The sequence below is a fragment of the Cavia porcellus genome, unplaced genomic scaffold (genome assembly GCF_034190915.1).
Source record: "Cavia porcellus strain 051 isolate PalLab524CR breed Dunkin Hartley unplaced genomic scaffold, mCavPor4.1 scaffold_10, whole genome shotgun sequence".
Lineage (NCBI taxonomy): Eukaryota > Metazoa > Chordata > Mammalia > Rodentia > Caviidae > Cavia > Cavia porcellus.
Window position 1 is genome coordinate 8103550 of NW_026947493.1, and position 23482 is coordinate 8127031.

At 40.9% G+C, this 23482-nt stretch overlaps 1 protein-coding gene across 1 annotated transcript in view; it reads left to right on the top strand.

The window, feature by feature from the left end:
- Galnt15 (polypeptide N-acetylgalactosaminyltransferase 15) overlaps positions 1–20329 on the top strand; it is a 45379-nt gene extending 25050 nt beyond the window's left edge. The window contains exons 4-10 of the mRNA XM_003480179.5: positions 3083–3250; positions 5252–5369; positions 6887–7081; positions 12144–12275; positions 12679–12783; positions 15172–15315; positions 18386–20329. Coding sequence (XP_003480227.1) covers positions 3083–3250; positions 5252–5369; positions 6887–7081; positions 12144–12275; positions 12679–12783; positions 15172–15315; positions 18386–18532 — 1009 coding nt within the window. The 3' untranslated portion in view covers positions 18533–20329. The remainder of the gene's footprint in view (positions 1–3082; positions 3251–5251; positions 5370–6886; positions 7082–12143; positions 12276–12678; positions 12784–15171; positions 15316–18385) is intronic.
- Positions 20330–23482: the final 3153 nt, after the last annotated feature.

Consider the following 23482-nt stretch of genomic DNA (forward strand, 5'->3'; position numbering starts at 1 on the left):
AAGTGTGCATGTGTGAGTGAGAAGCAGAGAGTGTGTCTGTTAGTATGTGTGCATGTGTGTGAGTATGAGTACAGATGTGTGTGTGTGTGTGTGTGTGTGTGTGTGTGTGTGTGTGTGTGTGCTGAGGAGTTCTCTCCCTCAGAGGGAATAGCTTCCTTTGGGTTTGGTGCCCCAAGGAAGCTCTCAGCCCCCATCTTCCTTCACATTTCTCAAGAATAAGTTCTCTCATTTGTCCCTAGAAAAGTTTGTACCAATCCCAGCATCACAAAAACTCTGGGAAGAGAGAATTCAGGCCTTTCCTCATCTCAGCATAGGAACCTTTCTACAGACACCAGGAATATTCACATGCTTTTAAAATGGCGTTCATACAACAGACCTCGAGGAACACTGAGGCCCAGGAAAAACAGAGACAATATAAAGTAGGGCTATTCATTACTGTGGTAAAACGTTTGGTTGGGGAGATGAAACTGCAGTTAGCTTTTGAATATCTGGATAGCTGTGTATTGAGTTACCTCAAATACTTCAGTTAATTAGTCTTTGTTGACAGCTGAACTGCCTCTGAATTTCTTTGACTTCCAGGAACTTGGCAAGGCCTCCCAGAGGATCAGCCTTGTACCCGACTGGGAGTTCAAACTCTGCTCACAAATGAGAGAATGGTGGAGTGAGCAGACGCTGCCAGCTCCTTCCAAATAAAACAGGGTCCCTTTGCTGCTCGGCTTTAAGTGAATTCCAAGGACATCAGACACATTCATAGGTACAAAAACAAAGCTAAATATAGCACTATGGGGTTTAAAATTTTGATTAACTACCCTTCTTGAGTCACTAGACTGCAGTTACTCACTAATTTAGTCCTAATTAAACAGCCACTATGGCCCATGGGACTAAAACCAAAACAAAAATAGCTCTCCCTCACTGACACTTTATTCTTCATTTCTCTCCAAAACGTGCTCAGAATGCTCAAGATTAACTAGTATATAGCCACTCAAAATAGAGGAAAAAGGAAATTTCAGAAAGGAAAACAGGTTTTTGGAAATCCAATAATGCATTAATTAGAAGTGAACTTTATATATGACTTTGAGCTTCCAGCAAAATATATATATACATATATATATATATACACACATATACATATATCATAGCTATATCATATCTATATCATATATATGTGACAAATTTTAGAGTTTTCATCTTCTGATAAAGATGCATGTATGCCTATGTCAACTACAAAGATCTAGGGAAAACTGATGGTATGAATGCTTGAATGTGATTTGCTTTCTTGTCCTTTAGCGATTGATGAAGACAGCACAAATTCGATGCAATTCTTCAGAATTCAGCCACACACTGTTCATGTCTCTCTATTCTGAATTCCACAACATGCTTTGTAAATAGTCAGATGGATTCCATCTCCCCAATTTGTTCCCCCTAAGTGGAGACTTAGGAGGGGGTTTGAGTGCCTTCTTTCTTTCCATTCTTGCTTCAGTTGGTCAACATAGGTACTGCAAAATCAAAGAGACCCAGGAGGGACTGAGTTCCCCTTGCCTTCCAGTGGAATCGTAGGTAAAGGGCAAGGGAAGGACATCAGGATCTTCTTTCTAAATGTGGATTTCAGAACTCCCCAAATCAGCATTCACTTAAACCCATGGGATAAAGCAGGCCCTGGCCCTGTCTATTTGATTTGGGTTTGCTTTAGCCTGCATATCTTCAAGATGGATAGAGCAGCGATGGTATTAATATGCATATAGCTCCTTTCAGAAATCTCACTTCTCTAAGAGTATTACCTTTAGCTGCCCCTGAGTTCAGGCTAGCCTCATTCTGTAGCACAGATATTAGGAGTTCCTGGTGTAAGGGACTAAAATAAAAATATGACTGAGGTATTAGGTGGTAGAGAGCAAGTCCTGGGACACCTGAGTGATTACTTGCTTCATTGATAGGTAAAGTTTCAATCCTGTGCCATTTTTCCCCTCACTCACTCTGAGATCATATTTGCCAGGCTGTTCAAAAAAAACAGAATTAAGTATAATCTCTAACAGCATCAGGAAATGAGCAAATAAACCTAGATTTAGAATTTGTTGTTTTTGTTTTGTTTTTGACCTTGTACTGCATTATCACCAGCTATACTTCTAGGCTTGACAATCCTGACTTCTCAAATCAGTCAAGTTTTTTGATCCAGGGAGAAACAGGAACCAGACTCTAAAGTAGGAATCCATAGGCCATATGACATTATGCACAATATTTTTGTACATGAGTGTATGAATATTTTCTCAAGAGAGGGCCATCATTTTACCTGACTCTCAAAAATGAAATAAAATGAAAATGAAGTAGGAGGATCAGCCTGAGTTCCATAGTGAGACCTATCTCAAAAATATAGATAGGAAATAGATAGATAGATAGATAGATAGATAGATAACAAATAAATAGAGAATAAGAGCCACAATCCTGGAGCATTATAGTTAAGATAAACCTTTGTGAGAAGTAGTTCAGTCTCTCACTTTACAAATGAAGAATCTGAGGCCCAGAAAGGTATAATTGCTATCTAGAGGTCACAAGGTCACACAGCTCATTAGTGGCAAGCTGAGTCTGGAACCCCATTTCTTTGCCTCTCATGCTATCATGAAATGTTTAAAGAAGGAAAAGAGCGGGTATATTCTTTAGTGAAAAGGGTACCAATTCCTTATGGAAAATATAATTTCTAGGACAGTGATATACAACAGAAGTATACCATGAGTCACATGTATAATTTAAAAGTTAATAGTCACAACACAAAATAAAAAGAAGCAGATGTTATTAATTTTCAAATATATTTTAGTAAACCCAATATATCCAAAATATCATCTGAACATGCATTCAGTATATAAAAATTATTGAGATATTTTTGAGGACTTCATTTCATACAAAGTCTTCTAAGTTCAATGTGTATTTTACACTTACACCACATCCTAATTCAAGCAAAGCACATTTTAGGTGCCTAATAGATATGAGCATGCTGGTGGCAGCCATGATGGACATCACATGTATAAATTTTATTTCATCTCCAGCAATTAATTGAATGACTTGTATCCTTTGATTTCTCAATTCTTCCCAGGAGTCGTGTGGTATCTCCAGTCATAGATATAATTGACTGGAAGACTTTCCAATATTATCCGTCCAAGGGGCTGCAGCATGGAGTATTAGACTGGAAGCTGGATTTCTTCTGGGAGCCTTTGCCAGAGCATGAACGGATAGCCCTCCCGTCCCCCATCAGCCCTATCAGGTGAGTCTGGGGAGCCAGCCTGCCCTGCTTACGGCACCACACTTCTCTCACATGTTCCCTCTTTAGTGAAATGACAGTAATAATAGCACCTACTTTGTAGGGTTGTTGTGAAAACTGAAAGCATTAATGTATGAATAGCATTTTTAGGACTCCAGGCACTCAGAGTTGGGTGTTATTATCTTTGTTAGGTCAATGAAATCAGTGAGTTTTCCCAGTTTCAGTGGATGTCCCATTGTGGGAAAGAGGAGAAACTGAGCCAGATCCTGATCCAGCGCCCTCGCCAGGTAACAAAGTCATACCATGAGTCATATGTGTAATTTAAAATATTTGGCCACAAGTTTGTTCAGCTAAAAGGCAGAATTTAGCTGGAAGAATGCTAGGGCACCATAAGTCTCAAAATACATCCAGTCTTACTGGTCACTGCTCACAAACTTTGTTTGTGAACAGTTATTTAAGAAGATGTTCTAGATATCTTCTGTCAAATAGCAAACCATCTCAAACTGAGTGAAGAAAAATCAGTTCTTTTTTTGAATTCTCAGGTTCTATGGTTAACAGATTCTGAAAGGGCACAGCAGCGTTCATTGACTCTGTCTCCAGTGTCTGGGGCACATGCAGATTAAGTAGATTCCCCCAACATTACAAAGCTGATGAAAGGTAGATCTAGAGTTAAAACCAGGTCTACCACGTCCTGAGACTGCTTTCTTTGCTGCCATGCTATATTGTATTGCAAATACAAGTACATAGTTCACTATCCACAATCACAAAATCTAAAGAGCTCTGAAAAACAAGCACTTTTTTCATAATTCATTAGGCAGAAGACACTGCCCTGAACTGAGATGGGCCTCTACAGAGGCCTCATTTATCTCACATACTGTGAATATTCTTGTTTCATTGCATATGCTTTAACTAAAGAATGCTGCCCAGATGCCACCTGGACTGATATGCAATGAACACGGTGGGCTTCCTTTTACAATTCAGAATCTTCAGAATTTAAAAACCATACTTGCCCCCTGAGTTTCAGAGCAGGAATAGTGAACCCACAACCCCAAAGTTGAGTGCACATTTCAAATGTGACAAGCACGATGCTGTGAACTTTTTATGACTTATAATTTCTACAAATACCAACTATGAACTATTATTTTATTCCAATTGGAGATGAGGAAATTGAGCTCAGAGAATCAGAGAAGCCACATACCTCACACCCACGAAGTGGGTGGTAGAGCTGGAAATTTGTAAACTAATTTTTAATATGAATTTCCAGTATTCTAGTATAATTTGGTATTTTTAGTAATCTAAAGACCTTATTAAAACAATACTATTCCACTGGTAATTTAAAAACTTGTACTCTGAGTCACTTACATCTTGAGACATACCCAGAGTTTGGTTGCATTAGAATTTGTTTCTGAAGGGACTGTTCAAAACACTTTTGGCTACATTTCTCTGTACAAAGCTCTTCTGGGGGATAGTATTGTCATCCTAATTTCCTTAGTTAGGGTTTCTAGTTTGTTTTGATTATAAGTCACAAATATTTCTGCCACAGTAGGGGGAGACCTGTCTACTTCCAGAGTCCCTGGAGGATTAATCTTAGAGTTGGCAAGAAGGAAGATGATGATTTCTTAAGAAAATAGAAGAGGTTGAGGGAAGAGAGAAGAAAAACATATTGATTGTGTCCTTCTGCCTGGCCTAGAGCTGCCTCTATAGAGTGTCTCATTTTACCCGAAGCCCCCAGAGGGTCTGGAAGCATGGCGTCTATTCCCGGGTCCTCTCTACGGGGCAATGCCTGAGTAGAGGTTAAAAGACCCAGGTAACCTTAGTTCTATTTTCATGAAACACTTGGATTGCTAACAATGTTGCTTTGCTCCAGTCTTGCAATTAAAGATGTTGAAGTCCATCTAAGCCTAAAGTCCGCCCTGTCAACCACTGGAACTACCATAGCCTCCTACTGTGCCTGCCATATTCCACGTTCTGAACCGCAGTCTCTTGTTTATCTTCTCTGTCCAGGAGCCCAGTAGTGCCTGGAGAGGTAGTGGCCTTGGACAGACGTTACTTCCAAAACATTGGAGCTTATGACCCTCTCATGTCGCTGAGGGGTGGTGAAAACCTCGAATTATCCTTCAAGGTATGTCCTGAACCAAGGAAGGACACAGGTAGGATTTCTGCCCTAGAGTGCATGGTCACAACCTGAAAGCAGCCATCAGAAACACCATGGGTAGGGGCTGAGGCTGTGGGTAAATCATAAAGTCATTGCAATGAGGTGGGTCCCCTATCCTATCTACTTCCCTTCAACTCTCTGGTGCTGTACCTTGATTTTACTCTTGTTGCACCTCATGAACTTTACTTTCAAAATGTGCTGTTAGGCAAGGTATGCTGGTGCCTGCCTATGGTCCAGGACTTGGGACGCTAAGGTAGGACTGTAAGTTCCAAGCCAGCTTGGGCTACATAGTGAGTTCAAGGCCAGCCTGACCTACATAGTAAGACTGTGTCTCAAAGAAAGAAAGGAAAGGGAAAGGAAGGGAGGATGGGAGGGAAGGAAGGGAAAGAAGAGCAAAGCTGCCATCAGATGTATACCTTTAGCATTTACACCTCAGAGCAGATTCCAGAGCTTCTCAAGCACTCTCTGTTCCTAGAACCCTTGGTCAGTATCTCAGTAATCTTTTAACATCTATAGGCCAAACAACTGCCAAACTATTCTGGGTATTGACAAATGTAGCCCAAATAAGCATTTATCCTAACGACTTAGCACATACAGGACATTGTTCTACTTCTAAACCTTGGAATCAGATAGGATACCCACTACCCCTATCTTCTGTTCCACGTTGATTTTATCATCACAGAAACTTCTAAAACCCTAACCCAGCAAAGACATTCATCATCAAAAGTGTACAGAGCTAGTTAATGTTCAAGTATAAATTACATCAGTATTGTAGTTTGCACGACGGCCAACAGATGTCACTGTTATGTTAAAAACAAACAAACAAAAAACAACCCTGGTGCTTTTTGAGTTGTCTGAGGCACCCTAGGGAACCTTAGTCTTGGTTTCCTTCAGTTTATACGCTGCCTTTCTTAGCACTGTTTTCATTTTAGCCTCTGTCGCCACATATGGGCAAAAAGATTCCTGTCAAATGAACGTTGGGCATTCATTGATGGAAAGGATTGGTGGGGAGCAGAGAGGACCCTCTTGAGGTCATGAAGGCTCTTTAAAGAAGGCTCACTTTCCTCTCCACCACACACAACTCAGGTGCCTACACAGCATGAGGCTCCCCAGGCTTTTAGAAAGTCCCTTTCTAAAGAAGCCTTCGTCCCTGGGGAAGCACCTTCTAGGGAGTAGGATACTAATGTCCTGTGGGTGTTTCCTCTTAGTGCTGGATCTGCACATGAGGCTCAAAGGTGACACATTTAGGTAGGTCCATGGATGGACCCATCACCCCAGTTCCATCCCAGCATAAATGACTCATTCTTTCCATCTTGCCATTCCCCTACCCAAACTCCCAGATCTGAAAACACCCTAAAGATTCTAATCACAGTGGTTATTTTGTGCTTATGATTTCCTGTGCCAGACCTCATGGACAGGGTCCTTTCCTTGTGATTGTTCTAGGAAGTAGAAGTAAAGTCATTTACCTTCTCTTTTCATGGCAGGCCTGGCTCTGTGGAGGCTCTGTTGAAATCCTCCCCTGCTCACGAGTGGGGCATGTCTACCGAAATCAGGAAGCACGCTCTCCCCTTGAGCAGGAGGCCATTCTGAGGAACAAGGTCCTCATTGCTGAGACTTGGCTGGGGTCATTCAAAGAAGTTTTCTACAGGCACAACCCAGAGGCCTTCACCTTGAACAAGGTAAAGAGAGAGATAGGTGGGGGTTTTTGTGCCCCATGTGGGATCACCAGCTGGAAGCTCGGTCAGGCAGGAATTCCTTCCTACATGGAGGAAAAAATGGAAGCTTCTGGCTTAAGCTTCCTTGAGTTATCCCCTCTCAAGTGGCTGCTTAGTATCAAAATGTCACAATCAACCTTGGTCTAGAACTCCCTAGTGTCTATAGAAAGGCATCTATAGGGTACCCCCTTTTGCCACAGGTCCAAAGGAGAGACAGGGCATGGATAAGCAGAGGGGCAGGTCCCTAAGGGTTCAAGGGTATAGGATGACCTAACACACAAAACAAATACAAATATAAAATACACAGACTAAAAAAGCCACAAAAAAAGTAAATTTCTAAATGTGTAACTAAATAATCACAAAATACATCATCAGTCCATCAGTTCTTATAGACACATAAATGGTGCTTGCTGTATTAGAAATGGAGGCTCCAAAGGAAACATTCGCAGGACCCACAGTGGTCCTGGAATAGCTCCTGCAAACCACTTGCCAGCCAGTGCTGCCACGTGTGAGCTGGCTGGGAGGTCACGCGCCATGGGTGAAGCTGGGCCTATCAAAGATGTGACAGACTTTCTCAGCATGCAGGGAAGTCTGACAGGGCTTGGAATTCCTTCTTGGTCCTCACAATTTGCTCCTTCCCTTCTAGATCCACTTCCTTCCCTTCTGCAGAACAACCTCACTGCCTGAAGTATTTGGGTTTCTTGAACTCCAAGGTTGTTTATTTAACTGGAGAAAAGTGTTATGCACAAAGTCTCAGTTCACTCCCAAGGTCTAGACAGGCTAAAGGACTTTTTTCATTCCCAGAGACAAAGTTGTATAGGCTTGGAGAATGGTTTTTTTAGATATATGATCCTGAAGTTACTTAATCACTCAGTACTTCCACTTCATCACTTACTGAGCACTCCTTATTGTCAGGATGACTTACTAAGTTAATATATCCAAAACACTTAAAAGTGTTCAGAGCACTGGGTAAACTCTGCCTGGCTGTTTTCCACTAATAGTCAACAAAGTAGCAGAAGTCTCCATAGCTTGAGAACTCACTATGTACCTCAGGCTGGCCTCAACTTGTGGCAATCCTCAACTTGTGGCAATCCTCCTGCCTCAGCCTTCCTTGTACTGGGATTATAGGTGTTGCTTAATGTTGATATAGACTTCATTTCTAAAAAACTCTTAAAGAAATGATAAATATAGGAAAACTTCTGATGAACTGAGCTGACCTGCTCACTAGAACATAGTACATTGCATCAAATCAGCCTAATTCAACAACATGTAAATTATTCACAGTCTTTCAACCTTCTCCCCACAAAAGTTGTTTGTGCAATTCAAAGTGCCTTAAAATATGCATTTGGTTCCAGGAAAATTCAGAAGTTGGGAACTGACCTAATGCTAGCTGTTTCAGAGCCTGATCAGCCCTCTTTTGAGAAAATTGTTTGTCTAGTTGGTGGTTCAGGGACTTTAAGGTACTCAGTGGTGTTCACCCAAGCCTTTCATTCCATAAAATAAAAAATTGAGGCCTCATAAGATGGGCCAAAGAGAAGCAAGGAGATAGCCAAAAAACAGACCTAAAGGGGAACTAGCTTATATTTTGCCTCCCAGCTTCCTAAAACCTGGAAACACAAATCCTCAAGTTTCATACTACCCCTTTCTGGGAATAGCAGGTAAAACATCTCTTTGTGATTCTGACTTTGTAGGAGGCAGCAATGTGGTTTTGGCATGCAGATGGTTCTCAATAAATGTTTAAGAGATTTACAAGCTTACCAAAGGCAGAGACAGTAGTTATTCTGCTTATTGCTAAAATCCCCAATGTTTGGTTCAATTTCAGGTACACAGGAGGTACTTTCCAAATATCCATTGATGGAGCAAGTGAATGATATTAAAAATATGGTTAGACTAAAGCTAAGCTTCGGTTCTCACCATTAGAAGCTAGTGACTCTGAGAAAGTAGTTTAGGACACAAAGAAATGAAAAAGGGTGCTTTGGAGAATATAAAAAATCAACTACATACTAGGCTTAAAAGGACTTAAGAGCATAGCACCTCTCTCTCTCTCTCTCTCTCTCTCTCTCTCTCTCTCTCTCTCTCTCTCTCTGCCTGTCTCACACAGACACATACACAATTAATATTTTGGAAATGTCTTATCATTTAGTTTGATTTCAAGATTTCAGTGTCATCCCTGCCACCCTGAATATATTGCCTGAAATTTAACTATCCAAAAATTGGCTTTGTTCAAAAGATTTTTAACCTTTCCAAGATCTCACATAGATTTTGAGATACACAAATCCTGATGAATACAAACAAGCACCTTTGAAGTCCCCTAGTCACCAACTAGACAAGCAAGTAGAATTTTCCCAAAAGCAGGCTGGTCAGACCCTAAAACAGCTAGCATTATGCCAGTTCCCAACTTCTGAAACCACGTGGAACCATGTACGTATTCACAGACACTTTTAACTGCAGAAATACAAGCACAAAAAGGAAGCTGGGGGACTTCACATCTCTCCCAGGCATAGCTGTGCTGTTAGGGAAGTAGTTCCATGTTGTTTTAGGTCACAGAGACCTTAAAACCTGGGTATATTTGTTAGTCTCATCATCAAGAAAGGTGAAGGTAAAGAAAAGAAAGGAAAGGAAAGGAGAAAAGAAAAAAGAAAAGAGAAGAGAAGAAAAGAAAAAAGAAAAGAAGATGTTAGAGCTCACACGAAGGCATGTCCCTTGCTTTGGTAACGAAGTCCAACACTGAGGATGGACTGGCGAGACTGTAAATAAACACTGATAATGCCAAGAAACCATCAAATAACAAAATGAAACAGAAACTTCATGCCAGTTTCCTCAGAGGAAAAATAGATCTCTTTGGCTTAATGGTGTGTGCATATGTGAAATAAAGAAGAAATTCTGGACTTGAAGTTATTCTCAAAGTATCTGTGGAAAAGACTAGGAATGGTTAAAATATAGATTGTAGGGCATCTGGGTCCATACATCTGGGTCTCAGTCTCTGGGGCAAGGTATAGGCAGGTGCTCGAGGAGCTCACTGTGAGGAGCATAGCAAGGGATGTCCGTGTAACACACTCAGACCTACTCTTCCCAGCATTTCCATCTGAGGACTAAGAGACCATAAAGGCAGTATCTTTTGGCCAGGTGAGGAGAGGCCATCAAGATGAACCCTGACATAGATATCTCTCCTCTTCTCATGTCAGGGGCTTTGGCCATTTCAGCCCTTCCTTGGACCTGTCCCTTTCCTAAAAATACTCAGAACTTCAAAGTGAGCTTTTGAGTAGCATTCTTTGCATTTTGGCAAGATAGGCAAAACATTAATTTTTACTAGTGATAGCAAATTGCCTTGATGTCCATCTGAATATAGCTATATATATATATTTGGGGGGGGGGGAACAAAGGCTTTATTTAGGCCAGGTCTGGCGATGAGTCTCTGGGAGCCAATTTGGAGACTGTGCGCCAGAAACTGAAGGAAGGGCTTTAAAAAGAGTCCAGAGGAAAAGGCGGGGGAGAAACAAAAGAAACCCACAGAGCCGTTAAACTGTTCACCCAAATCTGGAAACTGTAAAAAGCTGTCCACTTAGTTCTGACAACCTCGGGAGCCTTTGGCGCCTTTCAAGTTACTCCCATCCTACAGATAAGCATTACCTTGGAATAGCACATCTACAACAACATTTGGAGAAGAAAGTAGAAAGTTAATTATCTCAGGACAGCTCGTTAACACTAACAGGTAGGAAGGGGTCGAAAGTTACAAGAAGCTGAAACTTAAGTTTTTACAAGGATTTGGGACTTAACCCTTTTGGTGCATTAGGGTTAAGCCACAACATTTTCCTGTAATTTCTTTGAAGCTAAGACCACCACCGGGTTGGGAAGGGGTCACCAGAAACCCAAAGTCTTTATGGCCTTTCAGGAAATTGAAACTTAGCCTAGATAGATAGGTAGGGGAAAGGGGAGGCAGTACAATGCTTAACAGAACAGAAAATATGGCAAGATTACATTCTTGGGGAGAGCAAGGTCAGGTAAGGGTTGTGCTAACAAGCAAGTCTCCCTGCATACAAGCAAGTTATAAGTTTAAATCAGGGAAACATCCTGGTTTTCCTCAGCAGAGAATGGGGAAGCCTAGGAGTAATTAACAACTCCTGTTAGCTTATCTTAGCACCGCATCTGTTATTTGTAGAGGGCAACAATGGTTAACATATCAAGTGTATGTGTTTTCCTTTTCCCTCCGGATGACCTAATTGATATGTTAATCAGTGCTCTTCTCTGTAAAGAATATAGCTATATTATAAAGGAGAATGTCAAGGTGAAGGGCTACTGGAGCCAAACAAATGATTCATTAACAGAGGAAGTTTGGCACTAGAGAAAAGGAAAGATTACTCTTGCCTCACTTGTTCATTACCCCTACAATTTCCCAAGTCACTTCATCTCAGCAGCTTCTGGGCTGGTTCCTGTCTCCATGAGGACATCCAGGTTCTGCACCACGTGGTGCACCCCTATAATTTAAGCACTCTGGGAGGCTGAGGCAGTAGGATCCTAAGTTTGAGCCTGGGAACTTAGCAAGACCCTATGGCGGGAGAGGGAGGTGTGAAGAGGGGGCTATAACTCAGTGTGAAAGCCTTGGGTTCAGACCTCAGGATGAAAAAACAACAAAAATTTGTAAAATTTATAAAATGAAGTTCTACATCACCCAAACCCAGGTTCAAAGCCCCACTGTTTCCCCAGCTTCCCCAGAAGTCTTGAAAGCACACACATCATGGTCCTTGTAGATAAGATCTAGGAGCCTTTGAGAGGAGGTTATAACCCAGTTGTGCTTATGCCACCTTTTTCTCCAAGGAAGACTTGTCCTACACTGTCTCTTCCAAATCTCTTTCCCCAACTCATGACCCTCCCCCATGTCTGCAAGCCCTGGGAACTGTGATCTTGTGCACATCACTCTCCTAATCTTTTGGTTCTTCCTAACTACCCTGTCACTCCTATACTGCTTAGATTTTGGAGTAAAACCAGTTTCCAACACCTCACCGCTGATGTCCTTCTCCTTCTCCAGGCTGAGAAGCCAGACTGCACAGAGCGCTTGCAGCTGCAAAGCAGACTGGGATGTCGGACCTTCCACTGGTTTCTGGCCAATATCTATCCCAGAATGTACCCATCTGAACACAGACCTAAATTCTCCGGAAAGGCAAGGCATGACTCAGGGATGACTGGAAGGAAGGATGGGAGAGGGAAGCCTACCAAGACAATAACTTACATTCAAATGCTCTTGCTTTACCTTGGTCAACCAATCATGAGCTCAGAAGGGCCTCAGAAGCCTTTGACCCAGCCCTAACTCCATACTGGCCAGAAGGAGATGGCTAGATTGCCCTAACCCAGAGTTTCTCAGCAAGATAAGTGTGACTTGTTTCCTTCAGGAGATTTGTCCCTTAAAATCAGTGACTTAAGTTTAACACCACTCATCATGACCTGAGCGGTACACCTGGGACTACACTCCAAGGAGTAAAGAAAAATGGTGCCTGACCCAGGGTGTCCTTACTGTGGAGTTCATGAATGTTGGGATTCACTTCTGTGTGCATGTCTACTTTCAGCTCCACAACTCTGGGCTTGGCCTCTGTGCAGACTGCCAAGCAGAAAGGGGCTTCCTGGGCTGTCCCATGACACTGGCTCCTTGCAATGACAGTAGGAAGCAACAGGTAGGTGATTATACTTCTCAGCACAGATAAAAGTCCAGGAAGCTTTGCAAATGGGTGCCATTTTTCTGTGCTATACTCCAGTTCTCTTTGCTGTATCTCCTTTCTGTGGCTCCATAGTTCCCCATCATGATAATTTGTTACAGCTCCGCACACCTCACCCCCATTTAAACCATACATATGGGTCAGAACCAAAGAATGGAGCATTTAGACAGTAATTGGGAAGATGTTTAGTCAGCTCTTTCATTTGACAGATGAAGAAACTGAGGCACAGAATCACTAGCTCAGCTATTGCCAATCGATGCCTGTAGAACTGAGTGAGGCAAGGTCCAAGGATCTGAGGAGAGAAGAAGAAAGTAACTGAAGGATATAGATGCAGCAGGGTCATTCTCATATCCAACTAGGTCCCTTGGTCATTAGAATGTTCTGTATCTTAGAGTACTTCTTGTGCTCTTCGAAATTTCCATCATGGCTATAACTGCTGAGGTGGTAGAAAGCCTCCTTTGATGCTAGCCAAGTAGGGAGTTGAAGAAGTGGTGGGTCTACTTCTTTTCACAACTCCGTTAAAAACTTATAAAAGTGAAATCTGCCCCCAAATCTCTATTCTTTTAGGCTGTGGTAGCAGCCTCTGAGTTAAGCTTTCATATTCCCCAAACCTCTAATGAAAAAAACAATCTCTAGAGGTTTACCTTGGAGGAGGCAGGTGAGGTCTGGAGAACCTGGGGCAAAGGAGGGACCATCTCTTTGAAGGTCCAGGATCCAAGTCTTAGAGAAAGCTGGGCAAGTCTGGGCTTCGCAGTGCAGGGGAGGAGGGGTTCTTCTGACTGTGCCTTTTGCCAGTCTCCCTGAATATTCCTACAGGCATTCAGACCAGACATAAAGGACAAGGACATAAATATAAGGTGCAAAGTGAGAAAGCTAAGAGTAAGTGTAAAAACTGTGCATGCTGTACAGCAGTCACACACAGCTAAGTTTCAACCCAAATTCCTCCATTTGCTAGCTGTCAGATTTCAGCAGGGTTCTTAAGCGCTCCAAATCTCAATTTCTTCATCTGCAAGCAGGAATGGTACAGCCTCCATCATGAAAACACAATTGCTTTTCTTTATTTTTGAGGAAATTAGTGATTCAGCCAAAATGTGAACTAGAGAAACCAAAGGTTTTTCTCTAAAAACATCTGATAGGATGCGCTGGGAAAGGAATATGAAGTGACCTTTTTTTCATTCTTAGGTAATTGAGTCTGCGTGACAGAAAGTAAGATCTCCAGGGTTCAAGAGGCAGTCAAAACTAGAGTCAAAACCAGTGTCAGGCAGAGATAGTTGCCATCACCATCAGTAATCCACACTGGCTCCCTGCAGGGACAGGCAGAGAGCTTGCCCTCAGCCAGGAGATGTGAGAAGCCAGAAATGAGACTCGCTTGTAAAGCCAGCTTTGACTATCAGCAAGTAAGCTGTCCTTGACACTCTGAACTAGAAATATCGACTTACTGCCACAGGAAATGGCAACTGAAAAGCCTGTCTGAATAAGGGTTAAGTAGGAAAAAAAGTTAGTGTCCCCTGAAAACTGTCTACAAGTTTGCCTTCAAAATGTGTTTAGGGTCAAAATTTATACTAATTGTGCAGTTTGGGAATCTTTGAGTAGGGCAGGCTGCTTAATTTGTATATCTCAGTATAAAATAAGAAATGTGCAATCTTTAATTGGATAATTAATAATTTTAAGGCAGTGACAGCAGAGCATTAAGTCAAGTTTATTGAAACAAAAGCATTAAACCTTTCTAAACATGAGACCCTGTGTGGCTGCCAGGTTGCTGTCCATGAAACCAATCTTATCTCTAAGCTGCAACTTTAATGTAAAGTCAGTTCAGGTTCCATCTGTCAGGAACAAAGAACAAATGGCTTTGCAGGACATGACTTCCAATTAGTCTGCACAGGCTAAACCCCTCTCCAAACCCAGTACTGCAAAACCCTGAAGAGACAATAAACCATGAGCAAGGGTCAGCAGATAACCAGTTGCAACAGGAAAATAAGTTTTAGAGTAGGTAAGATCTTTCCAGAAAAGATCAGCTTGAGCTTCAGAGACATTCCTCTGCCCTCCCAAAACTATACTTGCAAAATGCACAGCATCCTTCATGCTTTCACCCATCATGCAGTACATAGCATAATGGAGGAGCTTACCCGAATGTATGAATATGAACACAAAATAGCTAGAATCTGAGCACTGGGCTCAGCTTGCAGCATGTTTGTGGTCTTGAGCATCAGGTACAGTCTTGCTGGCTCCTTTAGAACTTAAAGATGGCCCCTAGACCTCAGTTCAGTTGTGAATTCTTCTTGCCTGGTCTCCACTCTGGAGAGGATCTCTTTCTAGCTGTGTTAACCACCACTCTCTCTGCCCTAGCACCTGGAGCACACCGGCAGGAAGGAGATCCACTTTGGCAGCCCACAGCACCTGTGCTTAGATATCAAGAAAGAGCAGGTGGTTCTCCAGAACTGTACTGAGGAAGGCCCTGCCATCCATCAGCAGCACTGGGACTTCCAGGAGGTGAGTGATCCACTCAGGGAGACTCAGTAGTGCTGCTGGTCAAGAACTGCTGGCTGGCTCCCCATTCAGGCCCTTCCAAGACATCAGATATTACTATGAGGCCTATGCCCCTATTGTCAAATTTAGTGGCTTAGTATTAAGACCCTGGAGGAGGTAAAGACAGCTCAGCAGGGATGTTGAGCCAGGAGTATCATGGAATATATTAATTCGCCCTGTTTGTGTGTAGCTCTGATCTTGATTATGACACAGAGGGGTTGGCCTCTTTTTAAAGTCTGTTAGCTTGGATCACACACAGGATGACAGAGAATGTTACAGAAATAGTCAATGATCTTGGTGGTGTGGCTTTAGGAGCAATGAAAGTCTCTGTGTCCACAAAGTTTGGAAAAGATATAAATGTATAGATGTAGATATATAGGTATGTCCTTTTTAATACAAATTGACTGTGAGCATTTCAATATTTTAGCAACATTTTAGATTCTATATCCTTGGGGGAGAGAAATTTTAGATCTTTCCCAGAAATTATGCATTATGGAGAGGAATTCAGAGGTTATAAGTACTCACAAAGAGTGAGCGAGTCCCAGCCACAGGATTGGGCAGTAAAGAATTTGACAGTAATCACGATTGTGTTCATATATAGTTTTTTTCCACCTCGGATTCTTTCTGGGTGGAGTTCAGGCAGTGCTATCCAAACAAATGCACAGATTTTTAAAAAAAATCTTTCTTCACCTTTTGCTTGGGAGAGAAGAGGATAAAATAACTAAGCAGAACTCTGGTGCTCTTAAAGCATACTGTAAAGGAAGAGAATCGCATAATAGAAAATTTAAGCTGACCTCACAATAAAGTTCTGTGGGCTTCAGTGATATGCAAACCCAAGACTCAGGGGCCCATACGTTATCAAAGAAGTCTTCAGAACTCAAGGTGCCTTTCGGGTGATCATGAAGGATCATTCTAAGCAAGGCCAGTGGTTAAGACACACTTTTTAGAAACAGTTTAATATTGTAAAAGAAAAGGGAAGGAGACAGCAAGTTGCAGGGAGGGGGGAAAGAGAGAAAAGGAAGAAGACAAAAAAGAATTAAGGTGTGTTATGTACATGTACCAACTTCCCATGAGAAATATAATCATTATGTACTGCAAACAGGGACTAAAAGAGATAAAGGTTTGGTTTTTTTTGTTTTGTTTTGTTTTGTTTTGTTTTTAGATTAGTAAGGTGCACCTAGCAAATACGAGGCATTCAGAAATAATACTTTAGGGCTGGGGATTTAGCTCAGCGGCATAAGCGCCTGCCTTGCAAGCAGGCAGTCGTGAGTTCGATCCCTGGTACCGATAAAAAGGAAAAAGACAAAAAAAAATGTAGTCAGAAATAATACTTTAAAAAGTATTGCCATCCTGGGTGTTGCAGAGCACACCTGTAATTCCAGCACTTTAGGAGCTGAGACAGGAGTATCACCATGAGTTCAAGGACAGCCTGGGCTACATAGTGAATTCAAGACCACTATGAACTACATAGTGAAACTTGTCTGGAAAAAAAAGGTATTATCACTTCGGCAGATAAGGTAACAAGGTACTGTTCCATAGTGGCACTTTTTATAACAGCCTGACCTGAAAGCAACCCAAATGCCCATGCATGCATAGATAAAATGTGTATACACATTTATTCTAAGTATAATGTATATTATTTAGGCAGGGATAACTCACCTCTTGGAAATAATTTCATACAGTGAAATATTATTCAGTCTTTAAAAGGAAGGATGTTTTGTTACATGTTACAACTTGATTGAATCTTAAGGATGTTTCGCTAGTTGAAAATAAACCAGTCACAAAATGACAAAAACTTATAGGAAGAGTCTAAAGTAGTCATATTCACAGAAACAGGAAGTAGGCTGGTGGTTACCAGGGGCCAGATGAAAGAAGGGAAACTGTTGGTTAGTGGAGAGGATTTTGTACAATGAAAAAGTACCAGAAGTCTGTCTTACAAAAATGCCAGTGTATTTAATACTATTATGTTTTACACTTAAAATGGTTAAGACGATAAGTTTTGTTATGCTTTTACCATAATAAAAGGAAAGAAAGCAGTCTAAGGTACTAATTTATGCTATGACATGGATAATATTGAAAATATTGTACAGAATGAAAGAAGCTGGTCATAAATAGTCATCTGTTCTGTATTTATATGAAGTGTTCAGAATAGGCAAATTCACAGACTCAGGAAACAGGTTAGTGATTGTTAGTGGCCAGAAAGAGGGAGAAATTGGGGAATGACTGCTGATGGGTAGCGAATTTCTTTTTTCAGTGATGAAAATTGCCTGAAATTAGATCACAACTTTGTGAATATACTAAAAATCATGAGTTTGTGTGTTGCAAAGGGGTTATATTATAGTGTATCTCAAAAATAAATAGACAGATTCAGCTTTGATAAGGTTAATTTTATAAGGAAATAAAATTTTTCTTGAAGATGGAACGTTGTGTTCAATATTAAATCTGGTGGGTTTTAAGCAGGCAGCAGTTGTAGTCTCCTGAACATACCTGCTTTAGGCCTTCATTCTTACATACCTCTGTGGATCTCATTCCCCACTGCAACCTGGTGGCTACAGCACTAAATTGCAGGGCTAACAGATCAGATTATGGCCTGCTACATCTTTTTGGAAAGCAGAAATTTACACGTACAGTGATAACAATGGATGTTACAAGTGAAGCATGAAGACTATTTTCTCTCTCTCTCTCTCTCTCTCTCTCTCTCTCTCTCTCTCTCTCTCTCTCTTTCTCTCTCTCTCTCTGGAATTATCCTAACCAAAACTTCCTAATAAATGGCACAGTTACAATAAAGATAACTGAATTAATTATCCCCAAGGTTTGAGTGACAGCCAAATTTTAGAGCTATTTAAATTATATTTTGTATTAACCCCAAATACTACTACTGCTTTCCAGGCCATTTCACACCACCTCTGTTACAGCCTTCACGATCAGCACAAATCTTAAAAAGATCCACCTTTGCTGACTTTCAGAGCTGACCTGACTTTTCTTTCTTCCTTTTTTTCTCCATTCTTTTATTTTACCCCTCATCTCTTTCCAGAATGGAATGATTGTCCACATTATTTCTGGGAAATGCATGGAAGCTATGGTTCAGCAGAACAATAAAGAGTTGTTCTTGAGTCAGTGTGATGGAAAAGCCAGCCAACTATGGCAATTTGATGAAGTCCACCCTGTGGATAAGCGATGAATCCCAATGTCAGAATAAAAAGAGAATTTTGGTTACCACAATTCTGCCCCAACAAAGTTAAAGAGCATTTATATTTCTTGAAGCAGACCCTCCTGTGTGCATCCTCCTGATGAAGAGGGAGGAAGAAAGTTCACTGAAAGAATATGTCTCTCCTTCTCACAGTTTATTTCATTGACTTCTGGAAGCTTTAAAAAAGAAAAAAAAATGGTTCATTATCTCTATCATCAGAGATGATCATCATGCAGCACAGAAAGTCTTCAATTTTTTTTTTCCTATATAACAATTGCTTTTACTTCTGACTAGAGGACGCCTGAACATTGTCAGGCAACCCCCTCCAGGATACATCAATCCAATGGTTGAATATCATTGTCTTCAAGGAGCCTTAACCTGGGTTGTCTATGACTGACCATGAAGAGAATGCAATAGCCTGACTTCTCAAAACCTTTGGATTAGGTTTATTAGGACAAATTTCATGTTCACTAGACGAACCACAAAAAGAAAGGGAAAGAAAGGGAAGATACAGACAGCAATAGAGTATGGTAGGAGATATGATGAAGGAAGTATTGGCCCAACACTCCAGCTCAACCTAGCCAGCTGAAGAATCAATAGACTTGGGATGACATTCTTAGGAGAATTTTCCTCAAAACTTTCTACCTCCATTCACCTAACCTCACCCCTCTCTAGCTTGGCTAACCATAGCCAGATTCTTTTGCCATACATTTCTCTTTAGTCACTGGTGTCAGAAGGATCCACACGATTGAGAATTCTCATTAACAAAGGTATTTACAGTTAATAGACTGTAATAGGCTGTAGGCAGTTAACAGTTCATGATGCTCTGTTACAGGGTACCCATTGAGTTAACAAGAAATAACAACTTTTGCAAGGGAGATGTTAGAGTGTGAGCCATCTCATGAGAGAGAACTGAGTTGGGTCTTAATGTCTATGAGATCAGATAGGGCCATCTGTGACTGTCTAAATGTGTCTCCAGTTTCAGTGTTCACAATTTCAGGAAAAATATACCTTAATTAGAGCAAAACCAAGGTTAGATAAAGCAGAATGGTATTCCTTGTTATCTGGTCCATCTCATTGGCTATAAGAGTTGCTGAGAAGGATTGGTTCTGCTATTGAGAAGATCACAGTCATGCCCATTTCTCTTCCCCTTAAAGATACTGATCTCCTTTGTGCTGTCTCAGAACACAGTATCTTTCAAAAAAAAAACTAGATAGAAAGTGTGGGTTTCCAAATAGTAGCTATCATAATGTTGTATTCATGTTCCATACACCACGTCAGTGGCCCACTGCATTTCTCTGTCCTTGTAATATACCCTAGACCCGTGCTAGCTAATGTGGTAGACATAACCAACTGTGCTATACTGAATGGGAATCCAATACTAGGAAAAATTTAAAGCAATCCCTCAATTGTGCTGACCCTATCTCAAGACCTCAATAGTAGTATGTAGGTGATAGTTGCTGTATGGTAGAGCACAGTATAGTACATTTCACTGTCACAAACCCTCCTATTGCAACAGCATTAGATTCCTATCTAGAGAAGAAATTTTATCCACCATCTTTTTGATTCAAGCCTTTCTATATTTAAACAATTCTTTTAACACAGCAAGGCTGAGATGGAGCTAAAAATTCTCAGATAACAAACTTGTAAAGAGTTTTTGGTGGTTAAACAATAAAAATTAAATAAGACCTCTGTTCTTTAATGAACTTGATTATTGGCATTGTGGGTATTTGAAGTTGTTGGGACAAATTAATATAATTAAATAAAAGGCTGAATTCAATTGTATAAGTTGTATTTGATGATAATTAACCCAGATGGTTTATTGCTTAATTGGTTGAACAAAACAAAAATATAGTATTTCTTGTTTCCCTAACCATTCCCATGATTTATTACTCTATTGCAGAAATGGCTATCAACTCAGTCCCTGGCTGGTGCTTACCGACCCTTAACTTAAACACAACAGATGCCTCCGTTTAGTTTTAAAAGAATTTTCCCCTCACAGTGTAATCAGTATTCAAATTCTCTTCTTCTCTATGGATTCCGCATTCATTTTATCCAGAGGGGTCTGTTTAAAAGCAGAAGAACGTGGCAGTTGAGATATCCGATTCCTGAATTTGATTTCACTTGTCCACCTGAATTTTATGATTAGACTTGTTTGTTGGGATTGAATTTTGTTCTTAGTCTCACCAAGCTCATCACTAATATTAATTATCCCCCTGGGTGGCCAGTAGTTTACAGTTCCATACTCTTTATGCTATTTCACAATAGTATAAGCAGATGTCACTCTCAAGGGGCCCTGATCTATTTGTGTTTTTGTTATTGTTTTATTTTTGGTGTTGTTTGTTTGATGTTTTGGTCGCAGTGCCATAGATCACAGTTTCAATACCACAGACACCAAAAGGTTTACAGGCTCATGGTGATGATTCTGTCACTGCACCAGACCTTGACCTATTGAAAGTTCTACTTTCATGCCCACTTGAAGGGTTCCATTCTCTGCTGACAAACCATTAAAAAGCCATTGGAATACCAAAGGATCTGTGACCAGTAACAAAATTTGGAAAATCAAATGCAAACAACTTATATTCTTCAAAGAGCTCTGAAGGAATAAGCATAAATAATTTAATGCAGTAGGTAGAGTTGTGCAAATACAGTACAAAACATTGACATGAACTGCCTTGAGGAACCGATCTACTTATTATGTACACTATTTATGCTTGTTCTTTAAAAGGCACAACTTGCTGTCTAACGTTTTTAGCCAAAGCCCAAAGTATGTACAGATACACTTTGGTTGTTGAAGGGCTCCAAGCTCGAACTTTCCACTACTCAAACAGCAAAGTTCAAAAACAAAAACACACACACACAAAAAACCTGCTCAGTGTTCATAACTTTGCTTGATAAATTGAACCAAAAATCTGACTTAAAAAAACGGATATGGGCCAAGAGTGAGTCAAGCATTACATCTCATCTTTGACACAAAGGGGAGATGCTTTAGTCTGAGCGTCTCTTGCCCAGAGCACATATAGTGCTTGTGTTAGTGTGTTAAAACATTCTTCATTGTGATTTTTTTGCGCTTCATTTGCATAAAATATCATAATCATGGCTCCAAAACAAAGTTAGTGACACCAACAGTAAAGCTAAGAGGAAAACTGAGAACCATGATAGAGTTAAAGAAGGAAATCATTGCAAAATGCATTGAAGTCCTGAACAAAATGTATTTATAACTAATCTTTGGGCATGAGGATTATTGTATTTTGCATTATTCTTTATGGGAAAAATATGTTCAGCTCCTGAAATTTTCAGGGTTTGAACACAAATTTGGAATGAATTGAGTTCAATAACCAAAGTATCACTGCATAGCCAAAGGAAGCCTGGGCAAGTGAGTTTGAGGTTGTTCAGGGTTACAGAGATGTATTTTCAAAAAAAATTGGACTTGTTGCACATCTGAAAGCTCAGTTACTTGGTAAATTAAGGGAGAAAAACAACAAGCTTAAAACCAGCCCGGGAAATTAGTAGCTTAGTGAGACACTGTCTCAAAATATAAAAAATGGTTAGGAATGTAGCTCTGTAGTAGAGTATCATACTTCAATCCCAAGAAAGAAAGAGAAAGAGAGAGAGAGAGAGAGAGAGAGAGAGAGAGAGAGAGAGAGAGAGAGAGAAGGAAGGAAGGAAGATGGGACAGGCCTGAAATGCCAATCACACCCCCAGGACCCTCTGGGGAGATGACTGACAGGAGTGGGTGCATAAATACTCAGCTTCCTGGCCTCTCCCATGGGATTAACTATTTCCCAGAGTTCATTGTGATAGTAAGTTCTATTAAACTCTGTCATATTTTAAATTTGTCACATTCTCTTCTCTTGACTCTGTTTCCAAAGGCACATAGCCTGTCCCATGGAAAGTTATCCTCTGCAAGAGTCATTTTAGTCATGATTACCCTCTTTTATAGATCAACAGTCTGACTCCAGCTACCCCTGAGTTGAATTTATTCTACCAAAATGCAAAGTCAGAGTATGGGTTTCTTTCTCCTGTGTCTAGGAGAAAGAGACTCAGGAAGGGGCAGTGTGCTTAATCCTTATCCCACGCTAATCAATAACATTAAGACAGCCTTGCTCCTTTCAGGGGAAATGAGAGAAGCCAGAGGTGTTCTACTCATTTATGTCCCCTCTTAAAGAAACCTGAACCCTAAAAAAGCAGGTTCCCCTGGCATCACAAAGTGTTCCTTCTCACATTCTCATTATTTCCCAATGACTTGTACACAATGGTATTAAAGAATATACAGGTATATACCACAGACGCTAGGAGTGGAACACATGATTGCACTTTATGATAAAGGGAGGAGGTTCAGACATAAAGTAGTTAGTGAGAAAGTGATTGGGTCAAACAGTGCTCCCAAGTCCTAAAGAGCGAAGTGGCCAGTGAGGTTTCCTAGTGAGGACAGACCTGGGTTGCCAGAGGCTTAGATGTCGAGGCCTCAGCATAAAGCTGTCAGGCTTATTTCCAATGACCCAAACTTTTAGCCATGACTTCCTGATTTCTGGGGGATGAGAATTGAGGAACAGGGCTGAGCTCTATATCCAGGACAAGTAGGGACAAGAGCAACTGTTCCGGTTGGAAGGTGGATGAGCACCAGTTGTCTGAGTCCCAACAGAATCAGGAACACAAGGGCCACCTTGGCAGTGATATAGGGAAAAACTAACAGGATTCTTGCCACATATACCCCCAAACAGTGACAACCAGGATAAATTTATTTAGGTAAGATCACCTTTAAAAATTACATTAAACTGTAGGCAGAGTGGGGCTGGCAAATTTTCTACACGGGCTAGATAGTAAGTGTTTGACTTTGCAGTCCCTACAGTCTCTGTCGTAACTACTCAACTCTGCCATTGTTGGGCAAAAAAGGCCATGGATAATAATAAATAAATCAGCATGGCTGGGTGTTATTTA